This window comes from Notamacropus eugenii, chromosome 2, assembly GCF_028372415.1.
Source record: "Notamacropus eugenii isolate mMacEug1 chromosome 2, mMacEug1.pri_v2, whole genome shotgun sequence".
NCBI lineage: Eukaryota > Metazoa > Chordata > Mammalia > Diprotodontia > Macropodidae > Notamacropus > Notamacropus eugenii.
This window is the reverse complement of record NC_092873.1, coordinates 139,077,797-139,104,202: the sequence shown is the minus strand read 5'-3', so window position 1 is coordinate 139,104,202 and position 26,406 is coordinate 139,077,797. Positions and strand designations below refer to the sequence as shown.

Below are 26,406 nucleotides of genomic sequence, written 5' to 3'. Positions count from 1 at the left end.
CACAACACAAAAAGAGAATTCAATATAAAACCATGAACTTCCATTTCATACTTTTGCTTTAAAAAACCCCAAACACTATGTAATAAATACTATGCATTGTTTTCGAAGCTATCCTACTTTCTGTGCTTCCTTCTAAGTTTTCTTTTGTATTCTGCTGTGCACTTGTTATTATTTTTCTCCTTACCTCCATCCCCATCATGCCCTAGAGAAGGTTACCAGTAGGCACAAATGTGTGTGTGTGTGTGTGTGTGTGTGTGTGTGTGTGTGTGTGTGCTCATAAAGCCATGCTATGCAGACTTCTGTTCAGATGTGGATAGCATCTTCCTTTGTAAGTCTTATAATACTCAAAATGACTTAGTCCTTCAAAGTTGTTCTTAAAACAATATTGCTGTTACTGGGTACCACATTTTCTTGATTTCTGCTCATTTCACTCATCTCATGCAAGTCTTTCTATGTTTTTCTAAAATTAACCATCTTTTTTCTTATAGAGCAACAGTACTCCATATAATTTATTTTTAAGAAATATCTCCATATGCCAATTTACACATACATGGATAGACTATATTATAAAAAACTAACAAAATTTTCATTTTTCAGGGTCGTGGTATTCCTGGACCACCTGTAAGTATCATTTCATAGAACATTTAGCTTATTTAAAAAGGGGAGGTTAGACAAAAGAATGTTCCACATTTTGTTCTATTTAGCTTTATTCCATAAATAATATTCTACCCTGCAGTAATCTTGTTGTAAGCCTTTCTTCTGGTGACTGTAAATATTTCCCTGTTTTGTGGCAATACTGTTATTCTATGTGTCTCAGGGTAGAAATTTGCTTTTGGATTAGTTTATGAAATGTCAGTCGGTCATTTATGAAATGTGTTACTATCTCATTGGGAGACTAAGCTGCCAAGGTCACATATCTCTAAATCAGATTTTAAACACAATTTGACAAAGCATTTTTAAAAATTACTGATCTTCTTTTAATGTATTGACTTTAGGGACCTCCCGGTGCATCAGGACTTCCTGGAGAGCTTGGTCGTGTGGGACCATCTGTGAGTATCATGGATTACTTTTCAATAAATGTTTGTGGACTTGTTAGCAGATATCAATAAGGAAGAAATTATTATAAATATGTATGATTCCTTGAAAACTTGTTGATGTAGAAGTATAGTCTTTAGTTCATAATAATGATGGGCTCTTGGTATAGGTGTGACGTTTTGCTTTTGTCCACTGCTTTTTTTCCAAGTATAGTCCAGTATATCCTTATTTTCATTGTTTCAGCAATGCTTTAAAGTACTGTTTCTCAAAGTGTGGTCCAGGGACCAGGGGCTCATAAGTTCAAAGCTATTTTTATAATACTACTAAGACATTTTAATTCCTAATATAATACATATCAATAGATATAACTCACATTAACAGAAGCCCTTTGAAGGGAATCCTCAATCATTTTTAAGAATGGAAAGGGGTTCCAAGACCAAAAGTTTGAGAACTATTGGTCTAGTGTTAATACAGCAGTTACTGCCACATGTGGCCAAGTAACTTGCCAGAAGTTATATAACTAATTAATGGCAGAGTAAAGCCTCTAACAGTGATTAAAACACAGTGGATAGAGCTCTGGGTCTGGAGTCTGGAAGACCTGAGTTCAAATTCAACCTTAAGCACTTATTAACTGTGGAACCCTAGGCAAGTCACTTAATCCTGGTTGCCTCAATTACCTCATCTGTAAAATGAGCTGGAGAAGAAAATGGCAAACCACTTCAGTATCTTGCCAAGAAAACCCCAAATGGGGTCATAAAGAGTTGAACATGATTGAACAAGTCTCTTAATCCCCAAGCCAGGTTCTTTTCTTTAGATCATTTGTAGGAAATGAAGAATTAATGGCTTAAAATTATGACCGCTTATGTTAAGCTATCATGCATACGATGATAATTGTAATAGCAGATATTTGTATATATTATAAGATTTTTAAAATACTTTAAATCTATTATCATATTTGACTTCCCTAACATCCTTATGAGGTAGGAAGCATGTATATTATTACCCCATTTTACAGATAAGGAAACTGATGCTCAGAGAGTTGAAATAACTTGCTTAAAATCTCACAATACTAGAACTGGAATCAGGAATATGCTGGACTAGCTCTAACTTAGCTTGTGAGAACTAATTGTTACATTTTCAGTTTGAGTGTTTATGCCCTGGAAATGGACAAAGTTACAAATTAGGGTTTAATTTATTGTTTTGTTGATTGTCTAGATTTAAGAAAGTGTTAATAATGCAAATTAAATTTAAGAGTGTTATATGTACATTTCCCTTCTCCCCTAGTTGATGGTTAAAACATTTTACTAGAGAACCTCTAACTGGAATTCAAATCTAGGACTTCTATATGAAAAGCCAAGGCTCATTATATTGATCTACAATTCTTCCCTACCTTGTAGAGCTACCAAAAATCATATTTACATAGATTAGGATTAAAGTTTTGGGTATCGGATTAAAATTGGTACATTATCAAATTGAAATCCATTTTGGATTTCAGAATCCATTGAAATCTTAGTATATTACTCAACACACTTTCTATGAGGATCCTCTTTGCTATAAAGACATAACTATGGATAAAGAACACTATGTATGCCAAAGTAAAATATTCAAAATATTAACTCTTATACTAAGCATTTCCTAATTGTTATAGTAACATCTTATGAATGCTTAGAATTTGGAAACTCCAAAAGGGCAGAGATCATATCATGTATTCTTCACAGTACTAGCATAATACATAGTATTAGAATTGGTTAACTTTAAAATCAAGACTGTGAAAGGCAGACAGTCACACTAGAGCAGAGATGATAGGGTGGGAGAAAAAGGCAGGTCAGATGTATTGGAGTTTGCAGTGAAGACTGAAGAGGCTTAGGAAAAATGAGAAAGAGAAAGATGGAGATGGAAATGATTGAAATTGTTGTTAGTGACTTCTTGTGGCAGAATAATAAGAAAAAGCAAATCTCATGCCACGGGTAAACTTTGAGTTCAAGATCAGTTAAAACACACTGTCATCTTCATAGCTTACATGGAATTTTCTCAGTGAGTATAATAACAGCTCAGGGATATGAAAAATGTTGGCATGAGGCAGGCACTAACTGCAAAGACTAATGTATTTCTCTTTTGAGGATAATTTTCTCATGATGAGGAAAATATTTTTGCTGCAATTAACTATTCACAGTACTATCAATACTTGCTGGTTTTATCAATAACTATACAAATCAAATAGAAGAATTTTTTTCTAATTTTCCTTCATATCAGATATTTAAATGCGCTATCCAATAGAATTGACTTTTCTATTTTCCTCTGTTCTAGTCTAGACTAATTTTATTAGCTCGAGAGATGGAAATCATTCAGTAGCTTTCTCTTGTTCTGTGGAGATTATTAGATTAGGGAGGACTCATTGATTTCCTTGCTTGCTTTGAGCATTAGATGAGTTCTATGAGTCTTTATATACCTCATCATTTCTTCTGTGTTTTGTGTCATGAGTTACCACTTGTTTAAACATTTGCCTGCTATATCCCCAATATTTAGGGTGATCCCGGGAAAAGAGGACCACCTGGACCCCCAGGTCCCCCAGGACCGAGTGTAAGTTCTTTTAAACTTGTGATTCTTTCATGGTCCAGAGAGTCAAATTTGCCAAATGTAGTTATGAAGTGAACAAAGAAATGAGCACAAACATAAAGCATCATTATTATCTCATATTTATAACAAGCCTCATTTCCCAATGTGGCTATCTGTTTTCATCTCTTATTGAAGGCATGAATCATTTCAAGATAGAAAATTATGTGAAAAAAATGATTGTTTTATAGTATAAGAAAATTTTAAAATAATTTCAAAATAGGAATGGATGGGAATTCATTCACCTTCAGGGCTCAAACCTTCTCCCCCAGTGTTAGGGGGAAAACTTCAAAGTATGAAAAACATTTATAGAGCTCCCTCAAAAGACTAGTCCCATGTCTTTGAATTTTTTAGGACATTCCTAAATATATCACATTGTCTTTAGATGGCCACATCTTGTTAATTGTCCGGTATCTTCATATATTTTATTGGCAGATGCCTCTCTGCCACCATGTGGCCATGAATATTTGAACCAATTATATTTGCTTTATTTGAAAAGCTGTGATTCTGTATATATTCTGTAACATGTGCTCCTTTTATTTGCTTTAGGGAACAATTGGGCTTCATGATGGAGATCCACTGGTAAGACATTTGCTTTTATGAATAAAATTGTGTCCATCCAAAACAATGTATTTCTTCTTCAGGAAGGCTTATCTAAGTAGCCTTTTTCATTTGGTATGTGGATGGCCAAGTCATATGTACCCAAGCAGGACTTGGTTCTTTTTCCAACATGGAATTATTCCACTCTTCTTGCACGACCTCACTCAAAATTGAACCAATATTTATTATTTCACTGCCCCTATTTCAGTATGATTTTCTATGACCTAGAACATCTCCCTACTGTGAGATATGCCCCTCTGAGGATGGGCTGATGGCAATTAACACTAACATTTCTGTCTCATCCCTCTTTTCATCTTGATTCAGATAGTGGATCACATAGTATATGTATATAATTTATAAATGAATATAAATATATTGTGAGTACATGATCATTCTTTTCTAATGTGATTCATGATTTAAAAAGTTTGGAGGCCTTTGACCTAGGACACTAAGATATTAGAGGTAGAATCTGAATCCAGGTTTTCCAGAGTCCATAACCAGATCTCTAGTTACTAAGCCATTTTCTGCCTCTCATTTAACACATTATTGATTAATACTGGTGAAATAGACTGCTGAAGTAATGAAATGAAATTTTGAAAGGGAGTATATCAAATTCATTCTGATTAATTTAATTTGCTTTGTGTGCCAATTGGAACTTCCTAAAATTTTTACTTGATTGGCTCATTTGGTTTTAAAATCCTACCTTTTTCCCCCTAACTCTATGTGATTTTTTTTTGTAGTGTCCCAATTCCTGTCCACCAGGTCGTTCAGGATATCCAGGTCTACCAGGCTTGAGGGTAAGGGAATTAATTTGATGTTGTATTTATTATCGGAGAAAAAAGGAAACATACTGGGTTCTTTTCTTCCATGTATAGAGATCACATTGATAGAAAATTTGCCCTCTGATGGAATAATATATTTATATAAATATAATTTTAGCCACTACTAGTAGATTTCACTTATTATAGCTAACAGGATTCCCTGCTAATATGGAAATTTTAGCTTTATGACTCGTTTCTGGATTAGGGAGGAAAACACCAAGGAAATGCTTAGTTTAGGATTAGATGAAATACAAAAATCAGGTGTTTAGAAGTTTGTCTGTCTTTTGGCATAAGTTATCTAGTCCATCCAGTTGGAGGCAGGTGCTAAAAATGTACAGGCAGTGAATTTAATCAGAATGGTGTTAGGACAAAAAATGTTAAAGCTTGAGGTAAAATGACAATATCAAATAGAACTCTATTCTTTAAAAAATTTTTTAAAAATTATGAACTTAATCATAAATACAATAATGTTTAGTATTCACTATCAAATAATATTTAACATATTAACATATTAAATATTGTATATTACATGTTTAATATACAAATAATAAGACACTGTATTTTGGAGTAGTAGGATTCTCAAACCCTTCTCTCTCATTCACAATGTATCTTTTACTTTTGGGGTGAATATTCAAACTCCCGAAAGGGAATATGCCAGACAAATCTGAAGTGACTTTGTGGTGGGATAAATTATTCTGTCCTCTCCCAATCCTTGAGCTCCGTCTGATTTAGAGCCAGCCTTGAGAGAGACACAGAGGAGGCCTTGGTTTCAATATGAAGAAAATACCATGAGAAAATGATTGATCTACCAGTAAAGATGGCCCTGGATTCTGGTAGCCTCAGCCTAAATAGCACTGCCTCAACTAATTGTTCTGACCCTGGAGTAGAACTCATCATCCTCTGGTGATCTCCAGATTAAGAATGATTTGAGTAGACAAACGTAGTCTTCTCCTATGAAGACTTTTCATCCCTGGAATGAGATGGGCTTTTGGAAGCCAAGAGCCAGACAAACTGTCTGTGTTTCCACCCAAAGAACACATTCTATAAGAGACTACTGAACAACTGAAACTACTTTCAAAGATCCTGTTGCCACCACTGACCACTTGCAGTTTCTCTTATGGGAACCACTAGATATCTCACCTTGCATACAGAAATAGTTGATAGTACCACATAGCTAGGTAATGATCTTGCCTGTGACTTTTTTTAAAGAAAGGGTTATGTTGTATATGTATGTATGGGAGGGAGCCTGGTCATATTTTTTTCAGAGACTTTTCATTTATTTGGAGATATGGAGTGGGTAGCTGAATCAAGACTGCCACCTCCTGGCTTCCGTAGATGACTGAGGTGAAAGTCTTTATGACTAGCTCATTTTAAAGTGTGAAAAATAGCCTCAGAGAGCAGAAAGCAGATGTTTATGAAGTAAGTTATAGGTGACTTGAACAATGGATAATATGAAACCTTTCCACCCATCTTATATGAGGATTAAAGGGGTTTTCAGTAGCTTATTGCTACACATTTGGGGATGCCAGGACACTTTTTAGAGGGCAATCTCTAGGGAAAGACAAGAACTGAAGTAATGATTGTTTTTTTGTATTTGATAGGGTCACAAAGGGGCAAAGGGAGAAATTGGGGAACCGGGAAGACAAGGTCACAAGGTAAGAAAAATAAATATTTAGTTGGAAAACTGGCACTGAGAAGCAGTGATTATTGCCAGTATAGCCATTACTAAAGTGTTCAGTGTTTTACCTTTCCTCCATAAATGCAGGGTCCTTAGTGGCATATTCTGGTATTCTTGACCTACCTTGATATACTTAAAGTTGCTCAGTTATAAGAAGCAAACTAAGTACATTCATTTAGGTCTGTCTTTCTTTTTTTTGCTCTCTGTCTTCCTTTTCCTTCCAAGTGAATTGCTTTCTGTTGGGCTTCCTTCCTTGACACTTCTACTATTTCATCATTGTTTAGCTAACTGCTTCATTCCTTCAAACAGTCATTTTATTGCCAGTGTGCAAGGTATCGATGGCATTAGCCAAAAGAAAGTTTCATAATGGGTTTTGAACTTTAGGGTTCCTCAGCTCTAGGTTGGAAATGTTTTTGTCTATCATGCCTCTTTTTATTTTCTGTTCTCATTTTTTTTTTTGTATAGCTAAGTCTGAATATTAGGGGGAAGATTTCCAGACAATTTGGTGGTGGCATAAATGATATGACTTTATTAACTTAATAGCAAGATGGCCACCTCATGAAATCCATTACCATAAATTGCATCTGATGTCTTTCCTAAAAGAAGAGCCAAGGTTAAAATCTAGAGAGGATGAAAAAAACAACATCTAACTGCATTTTTCAGTCTGTAAACATACTCAATACCAATGCTGTTGAATGGTGCTTGGCTTTCCATCTCCTTGGCTTCCATGGAGAAATAATTATAGTAACATATTTATATAGCATGTTATGGTTTACAAAGAGTTTTCCTCACCATAACTCTGTGAGACAGATAGTCCACATACCATCACTGTGAGCTTCCTTACCATAGTATGAGCTTGTGGGATAGATGAGATTGAGGAAGACCCAGGTATGAACCTTGCCATTTTATTACTGAGGGGACTAAGGTTTAGTGACTTATGGGTAAGTGTCATAAAGACTCAGCTGTCTCATGCCCAAAAAGAAACTGGCAAATGAGTTACTCTAAATCTAGGGGATTCAAACTTAGTTCAAGTCAAATTTGGTTTACTTCACAGAAAAAAAAGGAGGAATTATCCTTATTATAGAATATCACATTTCACCACATAATCATTGCACTGAATAATCATCACAGCCCGTTTTTTCAGTCCAAAAGTTGATTTATAACCTTTTATTGCATAATCATTTCATGGTATAATTCTGTTCTGTACACCACTTAGAAGGTAAACAGAGCAGCAATGTATTCGCCAGTGACATATGGATAAGCATTGATCTCTCCTGCACTGAGAACTCTGAGCCCAGAATTCTCAGCGCATGTGCATTGTTAGTATTCGTGAGTATTCCATGCATCCTAATCTTGCACCAAAGACAGTTTACTAATAAGTGATTTTTAAGTAATACCAGCACAATTTTAAAAAAAGCTTCACACAATGGTTCCACTCTACTTTTTTTTGCAAATAATCTGTCATAAAATCTGTGAAATGCAGTGAAATATGGTAATGATGATAATGATAGCAGCTTACATTTCCATAATGGTTTAAGGCTTGCAAAGCCTTTATATACATTATTAGAGTTGATCTTCATGATCTGTGACATCTCTACAATCATTATCCACATTTTGCAGATGAGGATACTGAAGCTCTGAGTGGTTCAGTGACAGCTAACTGATACAAGGTTCAAACTCAGGTCTTCTTGACTCCAAGTCAGTCCCTCTAGCTACTATCACATTTCAGAAACCTTAAAGAACTGTGGAAATGCTTGGTATTAGATCATGCTATGGCATGGCAGCCCATATCCTTGAACTCTTACTTTATTCTTAGAAATGGTAGACTTCTGGATTTTTGGCAAATATATTCTTTTTTTGGAGGACACTTTTGTTCATCTTTAGTTTGCTCTGTTTTGGGGAACTAAGAAAGGATCTGATGACAAAGATCTATGCTCACTAATATCCATAAAAAGTATTCAACTTGTAGTCTGTGAAAAGCCACAAATAATCTGTATCAATAAATTTCATCTTCTGCCTTCCATGACACAGGGTAAAGCTCCAATTAGGGTTTTGTCAACTATTGCTAAAACTTCATGTTTTTGTAGTCCCTTTGTAGCAGAGCCATTTGACTCATCTGTCATACAACAGTTGTGTGTACCTAACGTCAGATTGGGAAATGAATTGTGTACATTGTGTAACCCTGAAAAGCTGCTTATAAAAGAGAATACTTGCATATGGAATTATATATATATTTTCTTTTGACTTCCACTGAGTTTGTAGAAAGAGAGCCACAGAAAAGTTTTAGTCTATGTAATATACAAAACAACAACAAAAAAAACATGTTAAAATTTTAACATAACATTTACTTTAAGGAACATTTTTCTATTGTCTGATAGTCTGCAAGCAAGCAATGCTCCTATAAAATTTCCTCAAGAAATTTATTACTGTCTAGCCAATTGGGATATCTTGTGCAGATTCAGTGAGTATTTCTGGAGAATTTGCCATGAGCAAAGAACTATGGTAGGTGCTAGGGAAACAAAGATAAATGGTCCCTGACCCCAAAGAGCTTACTTTCCACTGTAACATATATATATTTAAATATACCACAGAGTTAATTCCCTTTTCCTTTCAAATTCTTGCTGACTTCACAATATTTGGCATTTCAAGAAGAAGTTATTGGATTGCATTTCTAGGTAATCAGCTGAATTTTGCACCTAGAAGTATACACAAAGATGTGTTCTTGCACAGTTACAGGTCATGTAAACAGTTATTGATTGAATAGCAAAAGATTTACCCTATCTTTGCATGGAGTTACCCTCAATAATTGCTTAAGGACCCCAAGGATCAAGTAATTGATGACAAAGAGCTTCCAAGGCTCCTACTTGACGTTAGTGTTTGTGCTGTTGACAGAACTAAGAAGGAATGCAGAAAATTGCTGTGTAAGCCCCATAGGAGACATTAGGTATGCAAATTGACCTTTTATCAAATGCATAAATCTGAACATTTGCCAAGTGAAGATGCTTTTAAGCAGGTTTATTTGTAAGGAACAGCTTTATCTGAATATCCACTTTATTGGGCTGAAGTACCTTCAGTGTTTGAACTGCCCTATTGAGGATCATACCTCAGATCTGCTGGCAAAGGTGACCTGAAAATTGGCCAATAAAGTACTATTTTAACTTGCCATTAAAATAGGATTCTTTTTTGAGGTAGCCCTGTGGTTTCATTGCTTTAGGGACATCCTGGTGAATTCAATTATCCTATGACTTATGTTCCCGTGTTATAATAATGATGATGGTGGTGGTGGTGGTGATGATAACAAAAATGCATTTAAATAGTGCTTTAGAGGATCAAGTGAAATAGCACATGTAGAGTGTTTATTTCGTGATCTATCACCCCCTAGTTTTACTGATGAAAAAGTTAGGCACAGAGAACTTTGGGATTCCCCCCAGTTCACACTGTGGGGAGCAAGAAGTATAGCTGAGATTTGAATTCAGATTCTCTGATCCAAGTTCACTTCACTGCTCTCCTTGTTTTTATCTATTTAGCAGGTTTGAAATAATAACCTCCAGGTTTTTGTATTTGATGCAAATAAAGGGACAGAACTGTCCCAGGGGTCATCTGAATTAAGATATAAAATAATGAAAAATAAACTAAGGAATACCCACAAACTGCAAATTACCTTTGTCTGAGTCTTACCCCCCATTCCCCTGGGGGCAGCTAGGCAGTGCAGTGGATAGAGCACCACTGCAGGAATCAGGAGGACCTGAGTTCAAATCTCACCTCAGAACTTGACACTCACTAGCTGTGTGACATTGGGTAAGTCACTTAACCCCAATTGCCTCATCCTGGGTCATCTCCAGTCATCCTGATGAATATCAAGTCACTGGATTCAGATAGCTCTGGAGGAGAAGTGAGGCTGGTGACCTGCACAGCCCTCCCTCACTCAAAACAAAGTCATGTGCAAGTCATGTCATCATTTCTCTGATGGCATAGTCTTCTTCGGCAACGAAGGATGAGCATACCTCCCCACCCCCATTCCCCACCCTAAATGCCCTAAAGAGTAATTATTTAGAGGTATGCAGACAACTGTTGCTCAACCCTGTGTATACTATCCACTTAGGGAATTATTCCTAACAATTCATATGGACCAGACTGGTGTCCTTTACTAACTCTCTGAATTACCTCCTTCCACTATCAGTTATTGGTACTTAGAGAATGCAGTCAACATAATTAGGGAGGTAAATCATCTGCAAAAAAACCTTATAATACATTCTTACACCAAATATAACTGATTTTTTCATTATACACAGCTTTAGGTTATCTGAATCACTTGTTCCCCTCCATTAACACTGATAGTTGGAATTGACTGTCATTTCCTTTGCAGAAATTTCTAACTATCCCTGCTAGACCTTGAGAGAAACGAAGGTGGATTATTTTTAACATGTAACAATGGGACAATGAAAATAGAAATGAAGTTGAGTTTCCTAAAGCATCTTTTAGGAAAAGCTATTAAAAGGAAAGAAGCTCTCATCAAATTGTGTCACTTTGTGGATTATTGCTAAGGAGAAAGCAGAAGTTCAAGTTGTCTAAGTTTATATTCTATAAAAAATTCATTTGGAGAAGATTAATCACACGAAATTATTTGGTTGAATGTGATTGATTCCATGTAGCTCAACCAAGGCTAACGCACAACATTTTCATTGGCAGGAACTGGGCTCTTTCTCATGTTAATATTTTATTTTTAGAGTCTTTTAAGGTACAAGCAAACTGTTTAAAACATCAAATTGTACTAGATTGGGAATATTAATTTTTTTTTGCGTGATGTTTCTCAGTTTTTACTGTTGTTTTTTAGGGGGAAGAAGGTGACCAGGGAGAACTTGGAGAAGTGGGAGCACAAGGACCTCCAGTAAAGTATTCTTTTCAATCAATGAGCATCTGTTAATGTGCCAGGAAATGTGCTAGGCAGTGGAAATACAAAAACAAAATTTCAATAGTTTCTCTTCTTGAAGAGCTTACATTATATTAGGGGAGACATATACATATAAACAGTGCATATAGAACATATGTAAGATAATTTTAGCAAAAGGCTCTGGTTTCATGTAGAAGGAAGGTCTTGAACTGAACTTTGAAGGAAACTAAGTATTATAAGAGGCAAGGTGAGAGAGAATACATTCTAGGTATGTGGAAGAACTAAAACAAAGGTATGGATGTGGGAAATGGAATGTCCTGGATGAGAAACAGCAAGAAAGTCACTAGTGTAACTAATTAAGTACATTTTGTTAAGTGTAAGTCTTTTAAAGTGTTTTAACATTTGTATAGTAATATTACAAATTAAGAGTTTAAAATCATGCAAATAAAAAGCTTTATGTTTCTCTTATCCACATTGGTATCCTTACCAACCTCTTTTTTTTTTTTTTAATATCACATGATTTTAGCAAACAATTTTTTTTGGAAAGGTGGACAGACTTCCAATATATAGCCAAAAACTTTTTTAGGAGGTGTGTTATACATTCTAACTTATTTAAAATTTATTTTCTATTTTTCAAATAACAAGTATTTTAAATTTATCTCTCCCATTACCCCCAATAAGCAAATTTAAAAAATCTTTCAAAATAGATCCTTTAATATATATATATATATATATATATAGACTAGCAAAACAAGTTTTCCTATTAGCCATGTCCAAAAATTTATGTTTCTACATTTCAAGTTCATCACCTGTCAGGAGTGGCATTTTTCATTTTAATGATTTTGGGCTTGTGGTTTATCATTGTTCTGATCAGAGTTCTAAAGTCTTGCAAAGTTGCTTTTTTTCTGTAATGTTGTTGTATAAATTGTTCCCCTAGCTCTGCTTAATTTGCTTTGCATCTCTTCAAAGGGGTTCCAGTTTAATTTGAAATTGTCTGTTTCATCTTTCCTTATGGCACCATAATATTCCACTACATCCATATACCATAATTTGTTTAGCTTATTCCATAGTGGAAAAAGAGCTTTTTGGTTTCCAGTTTTTGACTAACATGAAAAGAATCGCAACAAATATTTTGTAGATATAGATTTTTTCCCTTCTTTGATTTCTTTAGGGATAAATTATTCAGTACTATTCAGTGGTACAGTTAAGTCTAAGGTATGCAGTTTAGTTCTGGGCATAGTTCCAAATTGCATTTTAGAATGGCTTGACTAATTCATAGCTCCATCTGTTTGCTGTCCCACATTCCCTCCAACATTTGTCATTTTCCCTTTTTGTCATCTTTGCCAGTCTACTAGGTATGGGCAGAATCTCAAAGTCCCCTTAATTTGATTTTCTCTAATTATCAGCAATTTGGAGCATTTTAAAATGTGATTTTTGATAACTTGGATTTCTTCCTTTGAAAGTAATTTGAACTTCCTTTGAACTGCTTGTTCAATATCCTTTGACCATTTATCTTTTGGGGAATGGCTCTCAGTCTTTTAAATTTGATTCAGTTCCTTCTATAGCTAGGGAATGAGACCTTTATTAGGGAAATTTGTTGCAAAGGTGTTTTCCCCCAGTTATCTCTTTCACTTCTAATTTTCATTATAATCAAAATTACCCATTTTATCCTGTGTGATCCTCTATTTGTTCAGTTATGATCTATTTCCCTATCCATAGATCTGAAAGGTTTCTTCCTTGTTCCTCCAATTTGTGATGTGACTTCTTCCATCAAAGTCATACCTCCGATGCAGCTCTATTACTTATGATCACACAAAATCTTAAAAAAAGATTTAAGATTTAAGTGCTCAAAAGGCTATCCATAGAACAAAGAAAGGTGTTCCTTATATATATTCCATGTTCAAAAGCCTACCCACTTGTCCTTTGGCAATTACATGCCTCTTGAATATGGAGTAGGTAGGATCAGACTGATTAGTTTAGTTTTTTTAACCCAGCATATTATCATTCTAATTAGAACATTCTTAATTGCTGGCAATCATGTCTTTTAATACAAAGGCATTCCCTTGTGTTTTAGCAGTTCGCTGCTCTAATATGCATAGTAAATTAATTTGAAATAGCAACGTTCCTCTTTTCAAAACATTATGTTATGCCAGACTGGTCCATTTGGGGGGAGCACTAGATGAGGGTGGAATTAATATACCGTGTTTTTACTGTTGGAATAAATAACCATAATCATAGGAGCAATAGTTTCCAAACATTCATTGAACATGGCAGTACGCATTCCATAACAGGAGAGACGTAGGAAACAAACATTGTTCTTGTTCTTATGGAGAAAAATGTCTAAAAAAGGTCAGGAACCCAAACATTTGAAATTGGAAGATGTTGGGTCACTTGCTCTACTGCTCTAATTTGGGGAGCTCTGCAGATTGCGATCTGCCTAGGAACATGATATAATTCAAACTAGAGAAAGCTGAATGGTGAATGAAAGGGTAAGAAGTTGTTTCTACTCTGTCTCTTTTTTTAAAAAAAGGTATATCAAAAGTCTTAAATATTAAGCTTTTAAAGTTTATTAAAAGCTATCAAAGCTTAAAAATGCCCAAAGGCTCCCTAGATACTCTTAATATTGGTATTTAATAGAAGGTATTTATTAAAGGAAATGTATTGCCTTAACTCTAGTGATGTTTTAAAACTGGATCAGTCATTTCATTGCTATAGGGAATTTCCATTGAGCAAACATCTTCAATCCATGTAGCATGTAGTCTTAGTGAGTGACCACAGATAGCTGAGACAAAATGGGTTGATTTAATGAAATAAGGATCAGATATGCTGCTGCAACATCTGTTGAATAAAATGAGACTCAGAAAAATGAAAAGACTTTACCAGCATTAAATAGATAATAATCACAAGACCCAGGATTCAAACCCAGATCTTCTGGCATAAAATCTAGCCCTCTTTCTACCACCACCAACTTCATCTAGTTACAAACTCATCTACACACCCAAACACCAATATGTTAGTAAGGGAGTTGTGGGACATTTGTCTCTAGCATCCTTTCCCCATAGAAACTGTATGTGAAATGGTGATTATCTATAATATTTTTTATTATAGATGTTACATTTCTATTAAAGAACTTTTAGCGCTGGGCTTCCAGTAGATTATGGTTCACTGAGACCAAATGCATTGGTCTAATTACTCAGTCATCAAGTATAACATTTCTTTTTCTATGGGAAAATACATTTACATTCCCAACAACTTCTATATCAAGAAACTCTTCGAAGTCTTAGAACTTTGTCTTAGAAGACAAGCCTTTTGTCAGTTTGGGCCTCAGCATGTAAGTTTTAGTACATTTGTGAAAAAATCAGTTACCTCTCTGGTTGTTAGTAATTATGATAGTTCTAGCTTTTGCATGAATATTTGCACAGTATTTAAATCATTTTTGCTTTTCAAGGCAAAAGGAAAACCTTAGTGATTTTTAAATTTCTAACAAGGGATATCACCATTCATAAATGTGTATTTTGGTTATAAAAACATTCTGCTTTTCTAATGTTTCAGCCTAGGTCAACTGACCGTCTTCTAGTTTAACATCAAACCATTCATTTTTGTCATTCAGATTTTAAAGATTTTCTCTTATAGGGGAGTATAGTCTTTAATCTACTCACCAGCACAAAACCTCTTCCAGAGGAAACATTAAATTTTTTTTAAAGAAAATACATTTCAGTTAAAATTTCTTTTCTCTTTTTCTTTCTTGCTTTTAATTTCTAGGGTCCTCAAGGCTTGAGAGGAATAACCGGTATAGTTGGGGCCAAAGGAGACAAAGTAAGATCAAAGTTATTTTATTTAAAAAAATTAAGTGATTTACTATAAGCATGATATTGAAGAGCCCTACCACTAATTACCTTTTTTTGCCTGGTAAATACATACATTTGTATTAGCTAATTTAAATGCATAAAATATCATAATAATTTTTAGGACTACATCAGGAATTCTTCATTCATATTTATTGTTCCTCATATTTAGCATATATGCTGGTCTTCTCTTTATGCTTTTTTGCATAGCATTTCACAAAGGTCTTTCCAATTTCCTTTACCTTTATCATATTTGTTGGTATTAGGGGCAACTAGGTGATGCAGTGGATAGAGCACCAGTGCAGGAGTCAGGACGACCTGAGCTCAAATCTCACCTCTAACACTTGACACTCACTAGTTGTGTGACCTCAGGCAAGTCACTTAACCCCAACTGCCTCATCCTGGCTCATCTCCAGTCATCCTGATGAATATCTGGTCACTGTTTCTGATGACTCTGGAGGAGAAGTGAGGCTGGTGACCTTCACAGCCCTCCTTCACTCTAAACAAAGTCAAGTGCAAGTCATGTCATCATTTCTCTGATGGCATAGTCTTCAGTAACAAAGGATGAACACACACACATTTGTTGGTATTAATTGCATTATGACAATCCATTGCTTAGATGTTCTGTAATTTATTCAACTATTTTGCTATAATTAAGATGTCAGTTGCTTAAAATCGTTATTGATAGAATCATTCAAAGCACTTTAATTCTTATGTTTTCTAGTCATTGAATATGATCTATCATAATCATTGTTTTCAAGTTATGAGTGCTCAGCAGACCATCTCCACCATTCTGTTTTTAGGCTAGAAAATTTTTGAAGATGATTAGGAATACCTAACTCTAGTTACTGACTTTAAAAACGAAATGATTTTATTTAAATAGCTGTTTAAACAAATACCATTTAAATAGTGGTAGAATGAGGTGGGCTGTCCAGCTCTTGTATATGAATGACAGATTCATGAAATTTTTTGTGTTTTGAAACCAGGTCATCTTGGTTTTAAGTAAGACACCCTTCTCTTACTCCTTGTCCCCCGCTATACAATTCTGCGTTCAAAAATACATCAAGTTTACTCATTTATAGAGGACACCAACTTAGGAGCCCTTAAGCCACCTTTTTTCCTAAGTGTCCTTCCATTTACATATTATTTCCTAATCCTATTTGAACTTTTAAGTTGCTAATACAAAGGCCTCCCTAATCATTTCTTAAAACAAATGACCCTTCACTGAGAAAATTAGTATTTAGGAATATAGGTTCTCAGAGATGTAAAGGACTTTGGAAGTCATTAAATCCAATTGCTTCATTTTATTGATGACAAAAGATTGGAGTAACTTCTTGTATTTGGCTCTTTGTGACCCCATTTGGGGTTTTCTTGGCAAAGATATTGGAGTGGCTTGCAATTTTCTTCTCCAGCTCATTTTACAGATGATAAAAACTGAGGCAAACAGGGTTAAGTGACTTGTCCAGTGCTGGATTATCTGAGGCTGTATTAACTCAGGTCTTCCGACACTAGGGCTGGTGCTCTCTCTACTGCTCCACCTAGCTGACCTTAAGAACCTTAAGACATTATGTAAATAATAATCATCCTTGTGCTATCTCTTTTGCCTTTTGCTATTAAGGTGATCATCATTCTCTTTTTATTTTATTTTTAAGTCCCTACTTTATTGACCAGAAAAAAATAAGTAGAAGGTAAAGCCAGGCCTTCTGACTTCAGAGACAATACTCCTTCCAATGTACCATGCCACAGTTTTTCACGTACCATATGAAGAATTTTATAATTTATATATTTATAAATGTTTATACATTTAATAATATATGAATTAACATTTTAATATTTAATAATGCATCACATTACTTATCTTTAGATTATTGTTTTTACCCTGCTAATGATAAGAAAAGACAAAATTATCTTTCAAAGTGGTCATTGAAATAAGCTGTTGCAGACCTGCATTAGGAGGGATAATCTATTAGGTATACAGACATAGATAAATTTTATTATAATAGTAATATCTGGCTCTTTGTAATATCTTCAGGTCACAAGGAATTTTATATGCATGATCCCATTTGATCTTTACAATTACCTATCTGTTAGGTGTTTTTATTATACCCACTTTATAGATAAGGAAACTGAAGTTGAAAGGGTTAACCTTGACTAGCTAGTAATTGAGGCAAGACTCAAAGCTGGATCTTCCTGACTCTAAGTCCAGCACTCCATCCCACTATACCACCTAACTGCCATCAATGTAAAAAAAGAAAAATAAAAGGAATATGACAAGAGCTGAAGCTTTAAAAATGGGAGTACAAATATCAGCTGAAAGGATTTTGTAGGGCATGCCTGAAATGGGCCACATGCCTGAGATTTCGACTTCTACTGTGATTTGAGGTTGCAGAGTGTCTCAGAAATGCCTGCAAGCAACTGCAGCAACAGAAGCCAGAGCAGCTGCTCTTGTAATGCCTATTGGAGCTTGACTCACCAACAGATTTGCCCAGATGCTCTCGAAACTCTGGGAGTGTGACTGCAGAGGAGTTGTTATTTATATCTCAAAACTTTTAAAAATTTCATTTGATGATGTGTCTTCTAGGCTCCCCTGGTATAACGAATAGAGCCGTGGACTTAGAATCAGGAAAACTTGATTTCAAATGCAGCCTCAGATACTTACTAACTGTGTTGTCCTGGGAAAGTCCCTTAAATCTCTGTCTGCCTCAGTTTCTCATCTGTAAAATGGGGGTAATAATTTCACCTACCTCACAGGGTGGTGGTGAAGACCAGATGAAATAATAATTGGAAAGTGCTTATAACAGTATCTGGAATGTAGTTAGTGTAACAATTTATTGTTATTGTTATTAAAGCTTTGATGAGGTAGCAATATTAACTTACAAAAAATTCTTAAAGGTTATATAGATGTATCAGAGCAAAGCAGTATGATCATTCAAGTTCTTTTCATGTTGTGAGATATTAATTTGGACTGATGTGTCAAAGTGCTAACAGCTTAACTGAATATTCCTTAGTGCATGCTGTGAGGCAGATGGGAGATGTTAGGCATAACCTGAGAACTATGAACTTAAAAAAATTATTATTTTGATAACTTTATTATGATATAATCAATTTCCTTTGTAATCCTATACATTTTATTTTATGCATTTGAAAAAATTAGAAAGGGATTCTAGGACTTCACAACACTACCAAGACTCTCTGACTCACTCAAAAAGCTTAAGAACCCTCACGTCAGAGGAAGGGTATATGAAAGTCAATAAGAGACACCTCTTAGGCATAGGGACTTGCTGACTTTCCAAGTTGGCAAGTCAGCCTTAAAGATATAGTTTGGGGAAAGGCTAAAATGACATTTCATTTCTTTTTAAAAATGTTTTTCATTTCTTTAATAACATTAAAACATTTTTATTTTATTTTTAGTTCTTAATTCTCTCTCTCCCACCTTTTTCACACGTTGAGAAAGCAAGAAATGTAAAATTCGTTACAAATATGTATGGTTAAGCAAAACAAACTCTAATATTATCTATGTTACATAGAACACACACACACACAATAACATACTTAAGACAGCACTTGAGTCCGTCGGCTCTGTCTCTGAGGGTAGGATAGTATGTTTCATCATGAGTCTTCTAGAACTATAGTTGGTCATTGTGTGGATCAGAGTTTCTAAGTCTTTCAAAGACATTTGTATTTATAGCACTATTATTGTATAAATTGTCCTCCTGGTTCTGCCTACTGCACTCTGTATCAGTTAATACAAATCTCCGTAGGTTTCTCTGAAATGATTCCTTTCATCATCTCTTACAACATAATAGTGTTCCATTGCATTCATGTATTATAACTTTCCTTTTGTTACAATGCTTGGTTTTATTTTTGTGAGAAACCTGTTATCACTTGTTTTTTATTTTGCAGGGAGCTCGTGGTCTTGATGGTGAGCCTGGGCCTCAGGGTCTTCCTGGTGCACCTGTAAGTTGCTTTTCTCTTCTTAACTCTTCAATTTTGGGGAATGTGTTGTTGTTTTATTAATTACATCAGAAGAGATAGAATGATAGATGCTGCAATTGTTTTCCATGTTTCTAAATGCTTTGGGTATCAGCCAACCAACATGAATTTATTAAGCACTCACCATATGCCAGGCATTTATGTTAAGCACAGGAGATACAAGGAAAGAAATAAAACAACTTCTGCCTTTGAGAGGTTGGCAATCTAGCAGGTTCATATAGATGTAAGTTCGTTTGGGCTGGAATGAACTCTTGGCTAGAGAGAAGAGCATGGGAGAAAACTAAGGATTCTAAGAGACAGAGATGAGGAGGAAGAACATTCCAGGCATAGGAAATAGTCAAAGGTGCAGAAGTGGGAGATACAGGGTCATATGTGAGGAGGAGTAAGGCCAGTTCAGTGAGACTGTCTATGAAGTATTTTGCATATCTTAAAGTGTCATAGCCATGTTAGTAATAGTAAAATGTTATTTTTATTAGTAAGTCCATCTCTTTTTAAATAATTGCTTCGAGAATTTAGCATATTGGTATAGGCTAAAGAGTCTATGCAGGTTGGCATCTTCTCTGTAACTTAGTCTTAAAGAAGTGCCCACAACACAGAGAGCTTAAATGAGTTGCCGAGGGCCACACAACATTTGTGTCTGAGATGGCACTTGAACCCAGACCTTCTAGTCTTGTCTCTCTCTTCACCATGCCAGATTGTGAACAAAAAAATTGAGAATAATTGATAAGAATTATTTTCATGTCTTCATGATAATGTATCATGTGTATGCATTATGGTTAAACGCCCAAAGAACCCAATATCAGCATTCGTTTATGCCAAAAGTAGCCAAAGCACTTGAAATATATGGAAGAAAGATCTTTTCCTGAACCAGACCCTTTTCACACAAAATACTGAATTTCTGAACATTTCCTTGACATTACTCAATGAATGTTGGTGGTATGCAGACTTGGTGGCTAATTTTTACCGTCATCTGCAGTTTGGACAAAAAAGATATACATAAGCACATGTGTTACAGCTAGCTTGAAACGGTAGAAGGAATCTGCCAAAGTTTTGGTCTTTCAGTTCAGTCAATGAGGAAGTATTAATAGCCAAGTCAATTTCATTTTATATCAATATTTTTTAAAATATTAATTCATTCCAGGGCAATGTGGAAAATACTGTGGACAAAATAGCAACCACATTATGTAATATGCATACTGATTTATTACTTTTTAAAAGACTGCAACCTCTGCATTATTAATAAGAAATGTGTTTCTTTCAGGGTGATCAAGGACAGAGAGGACCACTGGGAGAAACAGGCCCCAAGGGAGACAGAGTGAGTTCTAAAGACCCTCACATCCTGCATTTACAAAAACCTGTATTTCTATTACATATAAAACTATAATAATTATTTTGAAAATATAATAGGATGTTTCTTGTGTCTATTATTTAATTGCCTTTTTTTCCCCTTCTCTTTGCAGGGTGTTCAGGGTCCTAGAGGAATAAATGGTCTTCCAGGTCCCAAAGGAGAGAATGTATGTGCTTATATGCATCATTTTGAATACTTTAAAGTGTTAAAGCCATGTTAACTTTAACAATAATAATTCTGTTTTTATTATTATTTAAAAGCCCATCTCTTTTAAAATAATTACTAAATTATTTTGGGATTTAGCAAATAGCCGAAAAGAAAGAGCCTGTGTTCCTAATTTCTATATATGATTTTTATGTCTCCAGGGTTTACCAGGGGTAGATGGTCGAGATGGAATCCCTGGAATGCCTGGATCAAAGGTAGTTGCCTTATTCAATCAATGTGCAGTTTAGGTGGTCTTTAAAGAAAAAAGAGCCACAGTGGGAGAGACACAATGTTGGTCATTGTAGCAAGTTTGCTTGGTTTCAATAGCACTGTAAAAATGATGTAGACAGAGAGGGATTATGACTGTTGAGTGAATGATGGCTACTGCCATGTTCTTGTCATATGACATTTTACCATTGTGTGTTATTTTACATATTGTAGCATGTTCGTTTCCTCCCATGTTTGTGACATAGGCATAATAAGAACAAGGAGAGGGATTGGACCTGGGATTTCTGAAATCCTGATACTGTAGGGAACTCCTTCCATTGCTGGTAGATGCCTTCTCTACAGCTTATAGTCATGGAGAGTTGCTTAGAACTAGAGGGGTTGAAAGACTTGCTCATACAACTAATGAGTACCAGAGATAAGGACTTAAATCTCTCTGTCTCTTAGGCCAACTCTCTATCCCTTATGCAATATTATCTCTTACACATGGAATATATGTGCTATTATTATCTTTTCAAGTAATATAATTCTGACTAAAATAACATTCCATCTGATAATATGAAAATTATTTTTCAGGGTGAACCTGGGAAGCCTGGTCCTCCTGGTGATGTAGGAAGGCAGGGGCTTCCTGTAAGTATCTAATTCTTAAAATTCTAGTTAAATTAATCATATGTAAGAAAGATTTTAATTTAAAAAATATCAGTATGCATGATGACTACAACAGTGTAAATGAAAAGGATAGCAACAGAAAGATAGAAACTGAATCTGTGAAATTAAAATGACCAGCCTTGGCTACAAAGGGAGAAATGTGAGCCTATGCATCCCTGCTCTCTTTACAGAGGTAGACGTCTGACTATGGGTGTGGAATATTGCATATATACTTGACTTGTGTTGGTTAGTTTTGCTGAATTTCCCCCTGCTTTTTTAAATTTTGGATTCTTTGTTAGAAGGAATCTGTTAGACTGAAGAGGCATACTGGGCAATGGAAGTTACATGAAAAGTTAACCATAAAAACAAAAATGTTTACCATTATGTCACTTATTAAGCATTAGCAATGAATTTTAATGATCAAAGTTCAGATAAAATTCTGCATGAAATTTTTTTTCTGAAAAAAATGTAGTTTTGTAAATTTGGGATGGATAGTTTCTTTAGGATGCTTTGATGTTTAAAAATTCTATGTTGAAAAATGTTTATTTTTCATCATTTCACTGTGTTTTGCTTCTACTGACCTTGATGCTGGGCTGATTTCCCTTAAGACTATTTCCTTCTCTTATTCCCTGGTCAGATTCTGATGCTCTTGATAGTAAGGTTGAGCTTCCAGGAGAATGGGAGTGGAAACCAGGAGCAATGGGAGAGTGATGAGTTTTGCATCATATGTTACTTTGGAGTATTGTTTGGGTCTGTTGCTAGGACTCAAAGGGATTCACAGGAGAATTATATGGACCAGACAGTGTTGAAAGCAATAAACTCTTTTATTTGATCCATTTAAGGGAAGTCAGCATGTGTTTCAACTGGAAATCCTGGATCAAGATGCAACAACAGGGAGGCAGGAGTTAGGTGTAAAGGATATTAGAGAAGCCTATTTTGACTGATGTCTCAAAAGCAGGGCAGCCTGTTGAGCACACACAGTGAAGCCAGGACTGATACTTCCAAAATAGTGTAGGGAAGGGCATAGGAGGGTTGTAATCAGAATTTAAGCCAATTTAATTGTAACCCAGGAATGTAAACCAAAGAGTCCTATGCATAGTGGTCTTTAGGTCATGGTAAGAAAGAACTCATATTGGTCTTGGAAGAGATATCTTGGTTCCAGCTTCACTTTCTGCTTCAGCACAGCATGGAGATCAGGGGCCACTCAAGTGTTTTATCAGGAAGGGAGGGATCCTGCCAGGTGAATCTGGCTGACTTCCCAACTTTGAGGCCACAGGTGGGGAGGTGCCAATCAGTTAGAAAAAAACGAACTGAACATTTCTAGATTGAAAGGTTCTAAGACTAGAAGCTTTTACATAAGAGAGATTTCAGAGAAGGGACTGAAGAGAAAGGAAAGGAATCGGACAGGAGAAGAGGACGTGGCTAGGGCTTGGTTACAATTAGACTCCACAAACCTTGCATTTTTCTGGATTATTATTATTCATGCCACTGTTGTCCTACGTTAGTGTGAATAACTGAGAGTTTTATGCTAAAAGAGAATTATATTGTCCATTCCTAGGCATCTAATTGTAAATACTGGTTTTAGTTAATGTCAACTCTAAAGAATAGTTTGTGCTATTGGGTCTATAGTCCTCGATATGTTTTTTTGTCTTATTCCTTTTTGAAAATTTCATGTCCAAGTTCTTCACAGTCAAGGACCACAGAATCTTAATGGTCCTGACAGCTCCTTCCATTTGGCTTACTCCAAATATCTTCCTTACACATTGACTTCTTTCTTTTCAGAGCTCTAGATCTTCTATAATTCCCTCTTGCATCATTTTCCACGTGTTGTAACACCTGCCCCACTAGTCCACAAGAACTGCTATTGGCCTGGATGGCCTCAGATTCTATGTTGGTAATTCCCTGCTTAAGAAATCACTCTGCTTTAGAAGCAGGAGAACATTGGAAGTGGTAACAGCAATATTGTACAATGATCAACTATAAATGATTTAGCTGTTCTCCACAATACAAAGATCCAAGAAAATTCTGAAGAACCTATGATCAAAAATGCTGTTCACCTCCAGAGAAAGGACTCAGAGAATCTGAATGCAGATTGAAGCAAACTTTTTAGCTTTCTTATTCTTTTTTTTCTTTTTGGCCTGTGTTTTCTTTCATAACATATTAATATGGCATTAATATGTATGACTGCACGTGTATTGCTTGCCTTCTCAATGGGGTAGGAGAGGACAAAAGGTGAGAGGGAATTTGGAACTCAACATTATAAAAAATGAAGGTTAAAAATTGTTTTTATATGTAACTGGAAAAAATAAATATTAAAATTATAGAAATTACACTGTTTTTTTTTTTTTACTGTGCTTCACTTCTGATTGTTTCAATATAGAAGTAAGTCCATGCTTCCATTAGGGAGGGCTAAGAAAAATATAATAAGGTGGGATTGGAAGACCCAAAGAATTCACTTTGAAATCTGAGTAGCTTCCCTTCCCTATCTGTAATAGACCACTATGCACAGGACTCTTTGGCTTACATTCCTGGGTTACAATTAAATTGGCTTAAATTCTGATTACAACCCCCCTATGCCCTTCCCTACTCTATTTTGGAAGTATCAGCCCTGGCTTCACTGTGTGTAATGAGTAGTACAAATCTGACTCACATGGTTAAATATTAAAAAGTGTGAATTGTTTTTGATTCTTTACAGTGGTCTCCAGATATGTCAATGTAAAATTAGGGAAATCCGTGCAGATTTTGAGACAGTACATTTGATCACATTTTGTTTACATTTTTTTAGGGTTTACCTGGAACTCCTGGTGCAAAAGGTGTTGCTGGTGAAAAGGTAATGATACTTGAATATTTCTACTTCTTAGATTCTAAAAATCTGACTGTTATGATACATTATGCATCTGAGAGAAAGAAGGCGGCAAAGGTGTTAAGTACCTTAGCAAAATGTAAAAGCCTTTCTTGAATGCATTTGACATTGGGGAGAAATAAGAGGCGGGGTGTTAAAGAAATAAAGAAAACAATGAAATCTCTTTCTCAGATGTGTGAGCAGAAATATTTTGAAGAGAAGCTGGCTGATTGTGATTTTTGTGCTCGTCTAATGAAAATGTCATCCTTTTCCATTGTGAAAGGAGAGAGAGAGATTATTCAGTATAATTTACATTAAAAGAATAGGATCGTTAAGTTACAGTACTTTATACTAATGAACATCATTAAAGTGGCTAGTGGCTATTCATAGAGATATAAGATTGTATGCTTATCTGCTTTACTGAACACTGATGATGTACTATCCAGAGCTTTTTTTCAAAGAATTAATGAAAAAGTATCAGAAAAATAAATATGGCGTGATATAGAAATTTATTGATATTAGATTTGGAATAATGAAGTTAATATAGCTATTCAGAAAAGCCTCTCGGGTTTAATTAAGGCCATAATCCCATAACTATCATGGACCAAATGGTTGTAATGGGTAATGATTGCATTTCAACCAACCCAATTGGGTGATCAGAGACCCAGATTTGTCAGTGTTGACTCTAGCTACTGGCTACTCTCTTCTCCTTGGGATTTACTGGTAGATCTTCCCAATCCATTAAGCTTTGGATACCCTGACATGCCAGTTTTCCACCTACTACCCTGGTTCATCAGAAGCCTTTATGGGAGGAATAAGGTAAGTCCTTATCATGAAAAATTTTAGGTTTTCTGACCTAGGGAATGTGATTTTGTATCTCTAAATAGCCAAAGATAGCTAGCTATAAGTTTTCACATGATTATTGGTAAGATTCTGTCCTTTGAAGATTGCAGATAGGAGAATGCCCCAGTTGGATGGAGGTTTTGCAAAGGGCAAGGATTGGAGAAAGTAAGAATCTCATGTCTAGAAATCTCTAATCTCCCACTAGATATTCACAAAACTTTTTGAATAAGAAGGCATATATTATTTCTCCTTGCCCTTTAAAGACCATGAGAGACAGCAGTGCCTATTTGTTACTGTTAGCCCTAGTCAGTTCATTGTGACTCAGGACTCATTGAATATGGATAATCTCATATGCCCAAATTCTTAACTTACCTAAGTAATATCATAATATCATAACCTAGTATTTACTACTTATCAATAAACAGTTACTATCTATTGAAAGTCTGGGAGCTAAAGGAGATTAAAGAGAAGCATATTGTGGTCTGTCTTCAAGGAGCTTCCTAGTTGATGGGAGGCAGTGTGGTACAGCAGAAAGAGCACTAGACATAGTACTGAACTCAGAATCATTGGATTTTAATTCAAATCCTGGCTCTTCTACTTTTTTTGGGGAGGTGAGGTAATCAGTGTTAAGTGACTTGCCCAAGTTCACACAGCTAGTGTCAAGTGTCTGAGACTGGATTTGAACTCAGGTCCTCCTGACTCGACAGTGCCCTATTCACTGCACCACTCAGCTTCCCTACTTGTCCACTTTCTACCTGTGGGAAACAAGGAAGTTCTGTTTCCACAGAGTCATGACCTAGCATGGTCAGGTAAAGGTCAA

General features: G+C 35.5%; 1 protein-coding gene across 1 annotated transcript in view; it reads left to right on the top strand.

Annotated features, from left to right (window-relative positions):
* The window catches only part of COL9A1 (collagen type IX alpha 1 chain), a 127,530-nt gene that overhangs the window by 53,344 nt on the left and 47,780 nt on the right, over nucleotides 1–26,406 (top strand). The window contains exons 13-26 of the mRNA XM_072638059.1: nucleotides 598–621; nucleotides 996–1,049; nucleotides 3,562–3,615; nucleotides 4,198–4,230; nucleotides 4,989–5,045; nucleotides 6,671–6,724; nucleotides 11,582–11,635; nucleotides 15,401–15,454; nucleotides 19,387–19,440; nucleotides 20,738–20,791; nucleotides 20,937–20,990; nucleotides 21,190–21,243; nucleotides 21,830–21,883; nucleotides 24,687–24,731. Coding sequence (XP_072494160.1) covers nucleotides 598–621; nucleotides 996–1,049; nucleotides 3,562–3,615; nucleotides 4,198–4,230; nucleotides 4,989–5,045; nucleotides 6,671–6,724; nucleotides 11,582–11,635; nucleotides 15,401–15,454; nucleotides 19,387–19,440; nucleotides 20,738–20,791; nucleotides 20,937–20,990; nucleotides 21,190–21,243; nucleotides 21,830–21,883; nucleotides 24,687–24,731 — 699 coding nt within the window. The remainder of the gene's footprint in view (nucleotides 1–597; nucleotides 622–995; nucleotides 1,050–3,561; nucleotides 3,616–4,197; nucleotides 4,231–4,988; nucleotides 5,046–6,670; nucleotides 6,725–11,581; nucleotides 11,636–15,400; nucleotides 15,455–19,386; nucleotides 19,441–20,737; nucleotides 20,792–20,936; nucleotides 20,991–21,189; nucleotides 21,244–21,829; nucleotides 21,884–24,686; nucleotides 24,732–26,406) is intronic.